At 44.3% G+C, this 16,691-nt stretch overlaps 1 protein-coding gene across 5 annotated transcripts in view; it reads left to right on the top strand.

Moving 5' to 3' along the window:
• Fam114a2 (family with sequence similarity 114 member A2) overlaps nt 1–16,255 on the top strand; it is a 30,663-nt gene extending 14,408 nt beyond the window's left edge. For 4 of the 5 annotated variants that reach the window (XM_050157649.1, XM_050157648.1, XM_050157647.1 and 1 more), the window contains 6 exons: nt 3,243–3,322; nt 6,160–6,282; nt 7,149–7,288; nt 9,377–9,449; nt 12,688–12,741; nt 14,917–16,255. In XM_050157649.1, coding sequence (XP_050013606.1) covers nt 3,243–3,322; nt 6,160–6,282; nt 7,149–7,288; nt 9,377–9,449; nt 12,688–12,741; nt 14,917–15,051 — 605 coding nt within the window. In that variant the 3' untranslated portion in view covers nt 15,052–16,255. The remainder of the gene's footprint in view (nt 1–3,242; nt 3,323–6,159; nt 6,283–7,148; nt 7,289–9,376; nt 9,450–12,687; nt 12,742–14,916) is intronic. The other variant, XR_007594548.1, reaches the window with a different exon arrangement.
• Nucleotides 16,256–16,691: the final 436 nt, after the last annotated feature.

Raw genomic sequence — 16,691 nt, 5'->3', positions numbered from 1 at the left:
CATGCCCATATGTGCATATTCTTGTTGAGGCCAGAGTATTATGTAGGGTGCCTTCCTGTATTGCTTTCCATCTTATGGTTTTGTTTGTTTGTTTTTGTTTTTTTTTTTGACAAGATCTCTCAGTGAGTCTGGAGCTCCAGCTTCTGCTAGGCTGGCTGACCAGTGTCCTCTGCTCTGCATTCCAGCATTGACATTACAGACATGAGCTGTCATGCCTGGGTTTCATGTGCGTGCTGCAGATTCTAATGCGAGTCATCGTCCTTGCACAGTGGGCACGCTACTCATGGAGCCGTCTGCCCAGCCTGGCTTTATTTTATTCCTAATAGTTTGCATTTTTCTTTTATTGAAAATATTTTTTTTCCTCATACAATATATCCTGATTATAGTGTTTATTATTTTTAATGAATAAATACATTAGTTTTTATTTTTATTGTATTTAAAATATATATACTTTGCATTTAAAATAATAGTTCATGGGAGGCCACGGGGTTACAATGTTTGAGGATTCCTGGGCTAATTATGCCAAACTGCAGCCCTATAAAAACTGTGATTGTGATTGCTTTAGAACTGTGTGTCCCTGTTCTCCGGTGATTCATCTTTTACTTCCGTTGAGTGTGGGAAGCTTGTCTTAGACGGCTCTCAGTCTCACTTAATTTTTTCCTTTCTAATCTACTGTGAGTGGGAAATCAAATAATTTTGTCTACTGAAAGCAAAGCAAAGATCCTCTGAGACACCTCTTGGGCCTTTCTGTGTGAGAACAGAGGCTGAGTGTGGCTTTACCTGTAAGACAGGGATGTTTTCTGCTCTCTTTGTGTACTGAGAAGTCAAGCTGGCTGTGTATGTAATGACCGTTTATGTAAAGGTTCAGCTCTTGATTGGAAATGGAATTTGAATGTCCGGAGATCTAGAGATGCCAGTTTAGTACCCCAAGTGATACAGTGAAGTTAGACTTGGGTTCCAAGTAAAGACCCACCTCTCACAAAACCATGTGACCTCTGTAAGTGTCTCAGCACGGAGCCTTTGTTTCATCTTGGTTAGAAGATGATCTAATTCCTCTCATGGTGTCATGAGGAAAAATTAAATATATTTGTAGCCAGGCACATAATAGGTACCAAACAAATGTTTGCTAGTATTTTCATTATTTAGAAAACATAAGTTATAAATAGGGGAAAAAATTTGCATTTTAAAAAACTCAGGCCGGGCGGTGGTGGCGCACGCCTTTAATCCCAGCACTCGGGAGGCAGAGGCAGGCGGATCTTTGTGAGTTCGAGACCAGCCTGGTCTACAAGAGCTAGTTCCAGGACAGGCTCCAAAACCACAGAGAAACCCTGTCTCGAAAAAAAAAAAAAAAAAAAAAAAAAAAAAAAAAAAAAAAAAAAAACAAAACTCAACAGGAAACCAATAAAGCAGTTTTGGTTTAAGTTGTTCCATTGTTCCTAACCAGACAGTTCCCATTTATTTATCAACCTAATTTAGGTTATTTGTGCATGGAAAAATTAACAGTACTTGTTCAATTTAGTCAACATCTGGGCTTTGTATGATAATTAGAAGTCTTCATTTTTCTTTACTGTTCAGAGGGCTCCAAATTTTCTGAACAGATGGAACTGTCTGTGACATTTCCTCTTACCTTTGCTAGGAATGAAGACTTTGAAAACACAGTAGTGGCTTCCAGCGCAGTCCTCCTGCCTGCCCTGCCTCAGCTCTCCTATGTGGTTCCCTGCCTGCCTGTCCCAGTTCTCTGGTTTTGGTGGAAAATGCTCAGTGACTTGATAGTTAATTGTATGTCACTGTTGCTGTTAAGACAGAGATTTGGGAATTACAGGAGGAGACGGTGCAGAGCCCAGCTCTGGATGTTGGTTGTTTTCCTTCCCATGAGCCCCCATGTTTTCTAGACCTCATTTCAGAGTCTTTCTGTATAGGCAGCCCCAGCCTCTCTATTCACAGCCCTCTTAAGCAGAAGTACCTGCTTCCTTTCCATCCATGCTCTAAACAGATTCTCGGCCATTGAGCCCCACGCCCAGCCCAGCAACTACTCTTTTAACACAGCAGCTGTTTGTGTCCTCAGTTTATGTAGCAGGGCTTGACAGCAATTACCACATTTTTTCATCACTGCTTTTAATAGTAATAGCTTTTTGATCACTCGGATAATATAGTTGGATGCTTATAAGTTTAATATATGTGCTGTTGTAATGTTCTGTTATGAACAACCTAAAATATACCACAGGGTGGTATTGTTATGTGGGGTAAATATAGATTTATAATTGCTTATTTTGTGAGTTCCTTGGACCGTTCCAGGTGGTTTCAGAGTCCTCCCTTACACCCAGTCACATTTAGAACTTAGTTGGGAAAACCAAATGACTATGGGAGCCAGGTGTTGTTTCCTTTCATGGTAGGTTGTGAGTAGGAGTTGTTTACATGAGTTATGTGAGTGAGGGCTGTATCAGCGAATAGCTTTTCCCAAAGCCTGTCATCCTGGGATCAGTAAATCGTTTTTATTCCCTGCCTTAGCTGTCAAGAGAGAGGACAGAAGAACAGGTGGAAGAAAAGAACCAAGATGCCCCCCCCCCTGGAATTTTTCTGAGGATGTTTTTGGGGAAATATTAGGTATAAAGGAGAACTAATTTGGTCTTATGCACCATGGACTTATGATTAAGAAATACTCATGTTAGTGCTCAAAAATTTCTGTGTTTTAAGAGTTCTATTCTGCACTACACGGACTGGGCCTCAGCAGGCGCCAATGGGCAGGGTTAAGATGAGAGAGAGAGGAGGGCATTATTGTTTGTGTAGGTGTTTCTTGTGTTCTCCTTATCCCAGTGAGGGCCTTTAATACTGGGATGACACCATGACCAGAGCAACTTAGAGAAGAAAGGGTTTATTTTGCTTACACTTTTAGGTAACTCAGACAGAGAAGAAACCTGGAGGCAGGGGCTGATGCAGAGGCCATGGAGGGGTGCTGCTTCTTACTGGCTTGCTCTTCATGGCTTTCTCAGCCTGTTATCTTGTAGAACCCAGGATCACCAGCCCAGGTGTGACTGCCCACAATCAGCTGGGTCCTCCTGATCAATCACTCATGAAGACAGTGCTCTACAGGCTTGCCTACAGCCCCATCTTAGAGGGACATTTTCTCAATTGAGGTTCACTCCTCTCAGATGACTCAGCTTGGATCAAGTTGACTTAAATCTAGACAGCAGAGCATCCTTGGTGGTCTTTCTCAAATGTTTTATGTGGGCCTTGGTTTTTAGGTGACGAAGATTTTACCAAGGAGATAACAGAGCTGTTTGCTCAGCTTCATGTCTCTTCTAGACCAGAGAAACTCACCAGGGTAAGTTACTGCATTTTGGGGATCTTAGTTATTTTTTTTTTATAAGTTTTTAATGGGTAGTACAGTGTGGTGGCACATGCCTGTGATTCCACCACTTGGGAGGCTGATGCAGGGGAATTGCATGTTCAAAGCCAAGCCAACTTAGGCTACTTAGCAAGACCTTGTCTCTTATCCATTCCCACCCCCACCCCCGCCACCAATATATGGATGTAAGATTGTAATTTTCTGGCCAGTTAGATTGCCAGAATTGAGGGTTTATTCTTGATAGTTCTAGAAAAGGAGCACATTTTCCCTGCCTCCTGCTCTCCAGGTTAGCGTGTGAAGTCCATGTCCACCTCTTCATCACATGTCCCTTTCTGACCTGTTTATATGGAGTGCTTCATTTGCTTGAATGCTTAATCAGGCCTGTAGAGTTGGTCATTTAAAGTTGACAGTGCTGGGCCGGGCAGTGGTGGTGAACGCTTTTACTCCCAGCACTTGGGAGGCAGAGGCAGGCGGATTTCTGTGAGGTCGAGGCCTGCCTGGGCTACAAGAGCTAGTTCCAGGACAGGCTCCAAAGCTCCAGAGAAACCCTGTCTTGAAAAACAAACAAACAAACAAACAAAAAAACAAAACAAAACAAACTAAAACAAAAGTTGACAGTGCTGACCAAACTTCATGGAATCAAAGGTAAAGTGTCTATTGAGTGAGATCACTGATCAGAGATGATGAGCTGTGGCCCCGTCCAGTTTGGACCTTGAGCTGGACATTGCTGTGGCCACACAATGACTGACAGTGACTCTGCTAGTGACCATTTAGAATGTGGGATGAGGAAGTGCCATGACTGAGCCTGGTCTTTGGTGGAGACTCTGCACTGCCATGTGTCTAAGAGTCTTGTCTGAGCTCAGAGAAGGGCACTCCCGTGCATCCCACTGTCTGCTTATGAGATACTGTTGGTTTTCATGCATTGCTTCCAGCCTCTGCATCCACCTCTCCCAACCCTGAACAGCTGCAACAGAAGTCAGCAGCAGGCATGCATCATTGCTTGGCCACAGAGCTGCTGGCTGTGTGGAGTCAGCACAGCCATCCTTTCTCCCCTCCCAGCAAATGAGAAGTGAGAGACTTTGTGTTGTGTCCCAGTGTGCTGGCCTGGGGAAGATGGTGCATTCCCCAGTGTGTGCTCAGCAGCCACTTAGCACTCAATCTCCTGGCAATTGTTATATCACTGGGACTGAAATTTCTGATGTCAGCAGCTCAAGGGAGGAAAGACTTATTAGTTAGCTCATGTTTTCAGAGGATCTTAGTCTTCCATAGTGGGGAAGGCATGGCTGTTCAGCCCTGACCCCATGGTGCCAGGAGTGTGAGGTACTGGCTATTCCTGTGGTAGCAGAGAGTGGCCTGGGCCATACCCTTCAGAGTCCTGCCCCTAAGAACCTTCTCATCCCCACCTCCGAAAGAGTTCACAGCCCTCCAGCATATTCCACCAGCTGGGAACTGTTCCAAATGTGAGCCCTTAGGGGACATTTCAGAGTCAAAGCATGACATTGCTTATAGTCTATTGGAAGCAGCATCAAAAAGAAAGAAAATTTGACAAAAAACAGTATAAAACATTCCTGTATGGTCACTAGTGTTGACATGCTACTTGTATTGCTAACCGCTTGTGCTTTCTCTGTCTTCACATGCATCTTATTGTTCTTGTAGCTGTTTGAGAATAAGTGGGACGATGTGCCTGTCCCTTTGCATAACCTCAGTACGGTTGTCACTTCCGCATAATAACATGAATGAAAGAGTTGGATTTCATCTGTTCTCCATATTTGTCAGCTGACTATCCTAGTTATGGTCCTGTTGCTGTGAAGAGACAATATAACCATGGCAGAACTTATAAAAGAACCCATTTAATTGGGGGCTTGCTTACATTTCAGAGGCCATTGTCATCATGGCAGGGGCATGGCACACGTGGTGCTGGAGCAGTAGCCGAGAGCTACATCCTGATTCAAAGACAACAGGTGGAGAAACTGGGCCTAACGTGGACTTTGAATCATCAGAGCCCACCCCAGTGACACACTTTCTCCAACAAGGCCATACCTCCTAGCCTTCTCCTTTTCAAATAGTGCCTCCCCAGTGACTAAACATTTAAATATATGAGCCCATGGGAGGCATTCTTTGATGTTCGTTCGTTTTGCCCAGACAGGATTTCTCTGTGTAGCCTTGATTGTCCTGGAACTCTCTCTCTGAAGACCAGGCTGCCTTTGAACTCACAGAGATTTGCCTGCCTCTGCCTTCTAAGTGCTGGGATTAAAGGTGTGTGCCACTACTGCCATCAGAGAATCCCATAATCTGGGATATAAGGCTTGCCCCACCATCACCACCTAGACTTTAGAGGTCATTCAGGTTCAAACCACAACACTGTCTTAATGACTTAATGGTGTTCTTCCTAGCAGGTGTTTTCTTCTCACCTCTAGCCAACCTGAGACTGAACTGGTTTTAGTTGTCCTGTGTTTAGACTCCTTTAATATGTAGTAGTTCCTCAGCCCTTGTCTTTCATGATGTATATCTTTTTGAAAAACACAACTTCCCCGTTCTAAAAGTAGAACATTCCTGTTTGCTACCTGCCTTGAATGTTTGCCTGCTGTTTTCTCTCTTTTGTTAGTCTGTACATTCCTAGGCCAGAACCTTGTGTGATGACTTGTCACATCTGCAGGTGTGGAATGTTTATCTGTTCCTTATTGGTGTATCTATTAAGACAAGTACTTAAAAGTCACGTGGTCTTTTCTGATGAGAAGAGCTTGTCCTCCAGAGTGCTGATATATTCCTGGTAAGAACTACATTGAATTGTTGGATTATCTTCCTTTATTTAGGCAAGAAATACAGCCTACGAATGGATTAGAACATCTCTGGCTAAACCAGCAGCAGAGAAAGAAGGAGGAGAAAAACAGTTGGAGACAGAAAATGTTGAGGAAGCCAAAAAGAATTCAATAGAGGTAACCAAAGCAACTAAGCTCTTTAAAAAAAAAAAAAAAAAGATAAAATTGAGGGGTGCAGATGGCTTAGTGGTAAAGTGCTTGCTGCCCATGCATTAGGACCTAAACTTGGGTTCCCAGCATCCACATAAAAGGCTGGGTGTAGTATTACACAGTTGTAACCCCAGCACGGGAGAGTGTGGGAGTGTGAAGGCAAAAGGATTCTCCCAGGTCTCACTGGCCAGTCCACCTCTATCCATAAACTCCAAGTACAGTGAGAGACCCTGTCACAAAAAATAAAGTGAAGCCAGGCGATGTTCTACAGAGCTAGTTCCAGGGCAGCTAGGGCTGTTAAATAGAGAAGCCCTGTCTCGAAAAACAACAAAACAAAACAAAAAAAAACCAAAAGTGGATAGTGATATAGGAAAGCATTGGACATGGGCCTCTGGATTCCACGTGCACACACACAGGTAAATACCCCCCCACATCCCCCACTAAAATAGAGATTGCAGTTGAGATGAGGGTCCTTTTATTTTTGTTAGGCTTGTATCAGTAATTTCAATGTTATGATTCAGGGTGGCATCATAAAATAGTTTCAGACTGTAGGCGAGGAATGAAGAAAAATAGTGTGGAAGGAAGGAGGGAAGTTGGATGTTACCTCAGAGTAAGTTGTCACTTACCTCAGTCCTTTGGCCAGAGTTAGTTACATGGTCACAGCCAGTCTTCTGTAGTTGTAAGCCGCACTGTGGAAGAAGAGCGGGTCTAGTAAACAGTGGCCTTCATCTTTCCTGCATTCTTCAGTGTGGGAAGCAAGGGACCATCATTTCCACTTGCAGCAATAAACACCAACAATAATATTCTGTTTCTTTGTTTGCTTTGATTTTTAGGATATCCATGCATTTGCAATCCGGAGCTTAGCAGAACTGACTGCCTGCTCAATTGAACTGTTCCACAAAACAGCGGCATTGGTCCTGCATGGCCAGAAGCAGGAAGTGACAGCCTTAGAGAGGAGCCAGACACTTTCTCAGTAAGTATGATGCAGCCTGCATCTCTCAAAGGGAAACTGCTGAGAGGGTTTTCTTGCTCCTTCCAGGTTTGTTTGTTTGTTTATTTATTTATTTATTTGTGGTTTTTTTGAGACAGGGTTTCTCTTAGTTTTAGAGCCTGTCCTGGAACTAGCTCTGTAGACCAGGCTGGCCTCGAACTCACAGAGATCCGCCCACCTCTGCCTCCTGAGTGCTGGGATTAAAGGCATGCGCTACCACTGCCCGATTTCTTCCAGGTTTTAGAAAGTTTGCTTTTTAACAAGGTTCTGTTCCCATTGCACATGGGTATGTGTTTAGGGTATTGTTAGTGAGCAGGAAAAAAATCTACATATAAACCTGCCCATTTCATTAAAGCATTTGTTCTCTGAAAACTATTTCTTTGCAGATTGTTAGTCTCAGTAGGAGGGGAACTTGGAACAAGTAACTACAGAAAGTAGTCCTACATACTTCAGCTCTTAATTACAGTTGTTAGTTACCACTGTTCGCTGTATGCCAGGTGCCATGCTAAGGCATGAATGTGTATTAGTTCTGGCTTTTACAGCAGCACAAAAGGTGACTGATTAGCACAGCTTTACAAACGGAGAAGCTACGGACCCCAGGCAGTTAAGGGAAGCTGCCCAAGCCCAGCATAAATTTTCTTTTTTAAAATTTTTTTGCTGATTTTGAACAAACATTTCAAAGTAGTAAAATGTGAATAATTCAGTAGGAAGGGTAAACCTAAGCCTAGTAGTTCTAAATCGAAATAGACAGTTTTATGTATGTATGCATACGTGTGTGTGTGTGTGTGTGTGTGTGTGTGTGTGTGTAATCTTGCCTTTGATTGGCCAGTAGGTTAAAGCCTGTGAGAGCTAGAGCTCTGCTCACTGTTGCCGCCCACAAATGCTTTCCCACAGGTATTTTTTGAGTGAGTGCATGCTGAACTATATTTCTTTTCTTCTGGTGGGAATTAGGTTGGTGTTTGATGGTAAGCTTAGCGGCACTGCTGCCGTTCTCCTAGGTTTCTCATGGGGAAGTGAGCAGGCTTCTTAGGGAAAGCTCTCCTAGTCAGTATGGCCTTCTTTAGGAAGAAATGATGGTATTTACTTACTGAAACATGCCTTTGGGAGTCAAAAAGGGGCACCCATGAATGGTCAGTTAGGATAAAACTGATAGACAACCAAAGATGTGAGGGTTCTAAGCAGACTTTTAGTACTAGGATGTCTTCTAACTAACTAATCTTTTGACTTAGTTATTAGCTGAGTGACCGTAGTCAGGTTGTTTAACTTCCTTTAGTTTCATTGTTTTCCCAGCATTTGGGGGGCAGAGGCAAATGGTTCTCTGAGTTTGAGACCAGTCTGGTCTCCATAGTTCCTGGACATCTAGAGTTACATAGAGAGACCCTTTCTCCAAAACAGAACAAAACAAAAAACAAAAAACCCAGCCAACCAATATCAGTGCCTGTCTAGCTCATAGTGGTGTTGAGAGAGTAAAGGAGTCAACACATGATACAGAGAGTATGCCAGTGTTTGAGCCTTGGGAATTTATCACGAGGTACAGAAGAGCTGAGAAAACAATTGCAGGTTAGAGATGAGCAAGGGCAGGGAGCGTTTTCACTGTTCAGGCTGGAGAGACTTGGGCAAGAAGGAAGGGCGCTAGGAAATGGAGGGCTGCCCTTCAGGGACCGGAGCCTGGGAGAGGATGATTGGTTGACAAGTCATGATGAGAAAGAACAGCATGGTGTCCAGTGCAGAGTCAGAGAGCTCATCCACCCAAGAAGCATCCCTTGTAGGAAAAGGCAGCAGGTAAGGTCTGTCTGTAGCAGGAAGAAATGGGCACTTTTCAGCACTTACCCCTCCCAAGTCCTGATGGTGGCCCCTGGAACCCAAGATGGAGTATAGAACAAGTGGCAGGGTCACTCTGTCTCGTAAGTGTGTCTTAGAATGTGTATTCCATACTGAAACACTAGGAGAGAAAGGTGTGTCTGCACCCTTAAAGGCTTCTTTCTCCACTGTTATTAGGAGTGGCCTGTTTAGGTTATTAGAGGAGTAGAAAGAGAAAAAAGGACTCCTCTGATGTGTTCTTCTCTGCAGGGTGACAGTCGTGCTGTGTAAAGATCTGGGCTCCCTGTCTAAAGAGTTTACCACCTGCCTCACCACTGCTGGGGTAAGAGTTCCTGCCTTGTGGGGCTAATGGCTGAATACTTGATACAATTTACACACCATAAAATTCACATGTTTCAGGGTACAAGTTGATGGTTGTTAGTGCTTCTATTTACAGAGATGTACAGTTGTTACTAGACTTGGACTTTAGGATATTTCATCACTGCCCCCTAAGTTTGCCACACAGTAGCGATTCCCTATCCTAGGCAATGATGGGGCATTTCCTGTCTCCACAAAGCTTTCACTATTCTGAATTTTATTTCAGTGGGATCACAGGTGTATGTTTTGTTAGATTAGCATGGTAGTTTTGAACTTAGTCCTGTTTTAGCATGTGCTGGTACTTCCTGTTTTTTATCAACACTTTATTTTATGGCTGAGTATACCACGTTTTATCTTTTTCAGTTGATAGACCTTTGGACTGTTCCTGTTTATGATTGTTGTGAGTGGTGCTGTCACGAGCATGGTGTGAGCTGTTGTGTTCATGGTTTCACTTCTCTCGGGTAGAGTACGAGGTGCAGACTTGCTGGGCTTTTTAGGTGAGATGGTAAATGTCAGATTACTTCCAAAATGGCTCCATATTTTGCGCTCTTATTAGTGGTGCATGAAATGCCGGTTTCCCTGCATCTTCACCAGTGTTAGCAGTGGTTCCTTTGTGGTTTTCGATGTGTTGGTGAGTGTGAAGTGGTGCCTCTCTGCTGCCTAGATTTGCATTCCTCTAGTGTCTAATGATTCTGAGTGCCTTTCCATACACTTCATGGCCACTTGTCTGATGCAGTGCCTTTAATTGGGTTGTTTGTTTTTCATTACTGGATTTTAGGACATTTAGGAGCTCCTTGTGTCTTACGGGATCAGCTTCTTGTCAGGTATGTGCTAGGCACAGACTCGCCCTCTGTATATGGGTTGTTTATATTTTTTACTTGTCTGCTTTTGCAGTGCTGGCCATCAAATCCAGGGACTTATATGTGCACAGCAAATACTCCACTGAGTTGTAGGTCCATCTTTTGGGTTTTTGAGACAGGGTTTGTGTAGTCTAGGCCAGCCTTGAACTTGCTGTCCTCCTGCCTTTGCTTCCTAACTGTTAAAATTACAGATGTATGCCACCATATCGGTGTTCCTATTTTATTTTCTTGATGGTATCCTATGCACAGTTTAAAAATTTCATCAAAATTCTACTCTCAGTAGTTTTCATCATCACATACAGTTTTTGTGTTTTACCTGAGAAACTGTCAGCTAACCCAGATCAACTTTGAGTTTTCTTTGATGAGTGTTGAGCTCTTGTGTCTGTGATGCATATTGAGTTAATTTGTGTGTGTGGTGGGAGGGGCAGGGTACAGCTTCATGGGTTTGCATTCTTCGGTCTCATGCACCCCTTCCCCACTGAAGTCTCTGTCCCCTTGCCAGAGGTCATGACACCCTAGACACACGCGTTATTTCTTATGTCTCTATTTGAGTACCATGTATTATACCATGGTGGTTTACATGAGGAATGACTGCCATAAATTCAGGTGTTTGACTGTTTGGTCCCTGGTGCTGTTTGGGAAGGTCATAGAATTTATAGGATGTTGAGCCTTGCTGGAGAACTTATGTCACTGGAAGTGGGCTTTAAGAGTTTGTAGCCTTGCTGTTCACATTCTGTTTCCTTGTTTGACTGAAAGTGTTTTCAGCCAGTTTCCTGCTCTGGCTGTCTGCTGCTCTGCCTGTTCCATTGTTACAGTCTATAGTTACTGAAGGTCGGTGAGTGATATGGAAGGTGACAGAAAACCCAGGATCACAATGAGATAAACCAAGGGCACTGAGCAGATGAAAACGACTTCACAGTGTGCACATCAGTGTTGTGGAAGAGTTGCTGTGGGGCCCTAAGTTTAGCAAAACCGTGGCCTGATGAAATTCTAGAGCTGGAGTTTGGACTTTCTCTTTGGAGTAATCCTAGGCCACAGCTTCTCTTCCCTCCTAGTAATTTCTTTAAACAAGCTCCTGGATTTCCTGAATGGAGCCGTTTTGTGGGTTTTAAGATGGCTAGTCAACTACAGAGTGCTGACGTGTTCATTTGAAATTCATGCTGTGTTTGCATGAAAGGAGACTCGCAAGTGCCTCTCTTCACAACAGTTGAGGTGTTCTGAAGTCAGATTTCCAACTGCCCTTCTAAAATGAAGATTACTTTTCTCCTGATGGTTTATCTGCATGTGTATTTCATTGTTTTAATTCCTTTGAGTGTACTGTCTTATTTTCTTTTCCTGCTGCTATGATAGGACATTGTGACCAATACATTCTAAGGGGGAAAGTTTCAGGATGAAGTCCACCGTGGTGGGGAGGTCAGGCAGCAGGAGCTTGAGGCAGCTGGTCACATCGTCTGCAGTCAGGAGAAGAGAGCAGCGGATGCTTGTGTGCTGGTGTTCACTCCTTAAGCAGCGCAGGAGCCCCTGCTTAGGGGGTGGTCCTACCAGCAGTCACTTACCCCAGTCAAGATAACCCCTTAGAGGTGTGCTCAGAGGCCCGTCTCCCAGCTGATTCTGGGGTCTGTCAGGTTGACAACACTAGCCATCATGTGTACATATTCACCCCCATTTTTCTCTCTTGTCCCTCCTAGTGCTGTCTCTTGAATAGTCCTGCTTATACTGCCGTACCTCCCATCCTGTTCTCCACAGGCCCAGATATGTCACTCTAGATTCCATCTCTTCTACCCCATATGGTGGTACGGAGACTATCATCTCTCCTGCTAGTGGCATTCCTTCATTTCTCTTTTTGCCTGAATAGAACTCCATTTTGTGTCTATACCATACAGAATGAGGATGTTTAAAAAGTTGGTAAATGACTACAGGGGTGGTGAGATGACTCAGGGTAAAGACACTGCTGAGCAAACCTGATGACCCGAGTTCAGTGTCCCAAAGCCATGGTGGAAGGAGGGAAATGACTTCTGAACTGTTGTCCTCTGCCCTCCACACTCATGTGTACTTGAGAATATGCACACAGGCTCGCACGCACACACACACACACCAAGAAACATTAGCATCAGCACCCTCCCCCAAACTACAAAGCAGTGCATTCTCAGTTTGGTAGCATAGAAAGGCACAAAAAGTAAGTTTACAGCACTTAAAAAGTTTCTTTCCAGAAATGACACTTTGCCCTTCCTTGGTTGAGATGTTTTGTGCCTTTGTTTACCTATGTATGTTTCAAGGTGGGAATCTGTTCTGCCTGTTGTTTTCTTAAGGTGCACTGTGACAAAAGTCTCTCCTTTGTTCCAGGTCACAGAAAAGGCGGATGTCCTGAATCCAATAATCACTGCAGTGTTTCTAGAGGTTAGTAGTAATGTTTTTTGCATCTCTAAGGCATTATGCATTAATTTATTACATCCTTAGTTTCTGCTTTTTAAAAACCAGATTGCATTTTAGCCCTGCTGATACAAATATGACTATTGCTGTTTATATTTGATGTTCGTTATATTCATTCCTTACTCAGTATTTATAAGTGTAACAAAGCTGCAGGGTAAACTTGGATGGAAGAAACCACCAGCTGTCATTCCCCAGTCCCTGCCCCTTGACAGCTGAATGCACAATTCTCAGTAAAGAAACACCTCCTAGAGACCAGCTGATAAACACGAAGGGCTGACACTCTCCAGACAAGCTCTTCCTGAAGGGCTGGGTCTCATGCAGGGGTATTAGAAAACAAGGCATGTGACCATTTCCAAGGATAAAGTCCTCTGTTTGACCGAGTGGCACTGAGCTTGCATATCCTTGTCAGTCTGTGAGCATTAGGATCATAGGGTTTAAGTCTCCAGAAGAGGGGCTGGAGAGATGGCTCAGTGGTTAAGAGCACTTGGGGCCTTGGGGTTGAATTCCAGCACCAAATGGCAGCTCACAGCTGTCTGTAACTCCAGGTCCATGGATATGACACCTTCTCACATACATCCATGCAAGTAATATACCAGTGCACATAACAAAAATGTCTCCAGAGGAGGTGTGAGGGCATGCCATAGTTGATCATTTGCCACCAGGGTGGGGTGGTTTCTGAAGTCCATGCTTTCAGACTCTGACAACCGAGACTGTGATGGCCTGTCTAGAACCCACATAAAGCTAGTGAGAGGAATGTGTTCATGATTGGCTAGTGTTTAAGTATCAATTGAGGGTCAGTGAGATGGCTCAGTAGGTCCGGGTGCTTGTTACCTAGCTGGACGACATTAGTGTGAGCTCCAGGATCTACATGGTGGAATGAGAGAGTGGACTCATGAAAGTTGTTCTCTGACCTCCACATGTGTAGCATACACACGCCCACATGTGCACACACAAGCAAATATCCAAGAACCAGCCAGACTGTTTAGTTTAAAATTATTTTAAGTTACTGTTAAGGAAATGCACTTAGCTCTCCAGCTACACAGCTCTGAGTAGCTCAGAACTCTTGTGGTCAGTTATTTTGAAAGTGAGTCTGTAGTTCATTAGTTGGCAGAGTTGGAAGCACTTAGCAGCAAGGGGCATCCCTGGACTTCCCTCAAGTGCTCTGTAGTCCTGTGTTGGAATCTTGTTTTCGGTGCAAGGAGCTGTAACTAGATGACTTCTGAGTCTCTGTTGGCTGGAAGCTGTGCTATCAAGTGCCCCACTGAAGTTCTGATAGGGTGCCGGCCATTGATAAGTGCACAAAAGGTGGGCTGTCTTGTGTGCGCTCCCTGTTGCCAGTTTGAACGGGATATTTGTACATACAAATTTGAAATACTCTTGTCCTTGAAAATGTACATTTTTTTAAAAAAAGATTTATTTTTATTTAATTGGTGTTTTGCCTGTGTGTAAGTCTGTGTGAGGGTGTTGAATCCCTTGGAACTGGAGTTACAGACAGCTGTGAGCTGCCATGTGCTGGGAATTGCACCTAGGTCCTATGGAAGAGCAGCCAGTGCTCTTAACCACTGAGCCATCTCTCCAGCGAAAATGTACGTTTTTACTTTAGTGTGATGAACTGTTGTTATTCTGGAAGGGGAGACCTTGTCAGATACACATCAGATCTGCTCCCTTGGGCCTGATGCTTCTCTAAGGCTTCTCGTCTCATGTCCACTGACCAGGCAGACCTGTCTGTAACTGTTCTTATTTGAGTGCGGTGCTTTGTCGTGGCACCGAATCCATGGGAGGAGCAGTGATGGTTCAGAGCCTCCTGAGAGCATGTCAGTATTTGACTCCAGTGCGGGAACAGAAACCCATTCAGTCCTGGGCCAGACAATCCTCGAATGTCAAGTGTGAGCAGCCATCTAGTGGGCCATGTCTACTGGGCGAGTTGGGGTGCTGGCACTCTTGTTGGTGCTGCTGTGTTATCTCCCAGGTCTGTCTTGTCCTGTATCAAACTTGAGTGCGGTAGTCAAGCCTGTCCTTTCTTTACTTCACAAGCTGTGGCTTCTGCTGGACTGCAGACACAGGTCTGTCCTTTTGTTGTCTTTCAGTGCTTTCTCTTTCAGGAGATTGTAACCGTTCCTTGATGACTTTTCAATCCTCCAGGCCTCAAACAGTGCCTCCTACATTCAAGATGCCTTCCAGCTTCTCCTGCCCGTGCTGCAGATCTCGCTCATCGAGAGCAAGACAGAGTCACCCAGGGGTGAGCCGCCAGCCCAGAGCCTCCTGACGGAGCACTGAAGGACAGAGAGGAGACTACCTGAGATCATGAAGGCCGAGAAACCCGACTTTCTTCAGGGAAGCCTTGCAGTCAGAACAAGACATCATCAAGTGTGTGAAACCCAGGCAGGAGCGCAGTTCACAGGGCTGTAGGCTCACAGGGCTGCAGGCTCACAGGGCTGTAGGCTCACAGGGCTGCAGGCTCACAGGGTGAAGGCTCACAGGACTGTAGGCTCACAGGGCTGTAGGCTCACAGGGCTGTAGGCTCACAGGGGTGCTTGCTTCTCTCCATGGCCAAGGCACCCAGATCAGCATACTGCTCTTCCCAGTTTTAGAAGTAATACAGTATTTGAAAAGACATATTTCAGGAAAGTCACTGGGACATTCTGTCAAAAATGCTGGACTTTCTTGGAAATATCAGAAAACACTAACAAGTTTGACATGGATGTAATTTGTTGCCAGTGGGTTGTTATACAAAAAAGAAGAAAATTTCAATTTAGTATCCCGGGTTTAAGACATTCTTTTCACCATGGGCTTTCTCTTTACTGGAATAAAGTGTGGCTTTTGCAGAACTGAGACTACATAAGCCCCAAGTGAGATGGTCCGACAGGTCCTCTACCCTCTCACCTTGGTAGATGTTTGGCATGGAGGAGAAACTTGTAGCTAATATATATGAACTACAGCAAAGTGCCCTTTGGCTTCAAATGATTCCTTTCCCAGCGAGACCCCTGCTCAACTTGATTCAAGGCCATTGCATGTCTGCAGATGCTGAGTCTCTTCAGACTGTATTGTGCACACCCTGCCTGAAGCTGCATTCACGCAGGGTGCATTCTTCAGCTGCCTACTCCAGAGGGGGAGGAGGCTCTTTTGGTGGTGGGGTTTTTGTTGGTCCTGTGAATGCTTGCTTATAACAGGATTTAGCCTCAGACATAACACATCTCTCCCTCATTGTTCCTTTGTCTTAATGCATTTGTTAGTGCACTCTGAAAACAGTTCAAAGACCATCCTATACTTTTCAGCCTTCATTGCAGTTTTCAACAGTTAAGAGCTATTTTGGTATCCAGCTATTTTTAAAAATGTTTGTTACCTTAGTGGTTTTTAGTGGCTCTGGTAACTTGAGAGCCCTGGCCTTCATCTTTGAACAACTTTACAATAAAATATGATTATGCCTACTTATAGATGTGATATTTAAAAAAACATTAAGAATTAAAATATTTTACTTTAATGTTGTCTATTTTCATAAAAGGCTTAAAAATGAAGCATCTGAGAATCAAGGATATTCTGAGAAAGACAAGCCTCTTAGGTAACATGTCGTTAAGGGCCCTGTTGAATCTATGAGGGGAACTTTGGAAATCCACACACTGGTGTGGCTCCAGCTGCTGTCTGCTTCTCGGACACCAGTCTGCTCCTTTCTCAGCAGAACCCTTGCTGGTTATCATATTGTCTGGAGAAAACCCGTGTCCCTATGTGTTTGTGTCAGTCACTGTCCCAGAGTTAAAGGGACGTCCAGCTGCTCTCTCAGCACTTGTTAGCTAAAAGAGGAGAGTGATGGGTGCTTCATTCACAGACAGACAGCTCGTTTCTGAGTGGCCTCACCTTGTGTGAAGACCTGAACCCACACTGTGTTTTCTGGACACATTGCTGCTGCTGTGTGTGCCCAC

This window comes from Alexandromys fortis, unplaced genomic scaffold, assembly GCF_014885135.2.
Source record: "Alexandromys fortis isolate MF-2015 unplaced genomic scaffold, M_Fortis_MF-2015_v1.1 scaffold_103, whole genome shotgun sequence".
NCBI classification, from domain to species: Eukaryota; Metazoa; Chordata; class Mammalia; order Rodentia; family Cricetidae; genus Alexandromys; species Alexandromys fortis.
Note: the sequence above shows the minus strand (reverse complement) of the source record. Positions and strands in the feature narration are given on the sequence as shown.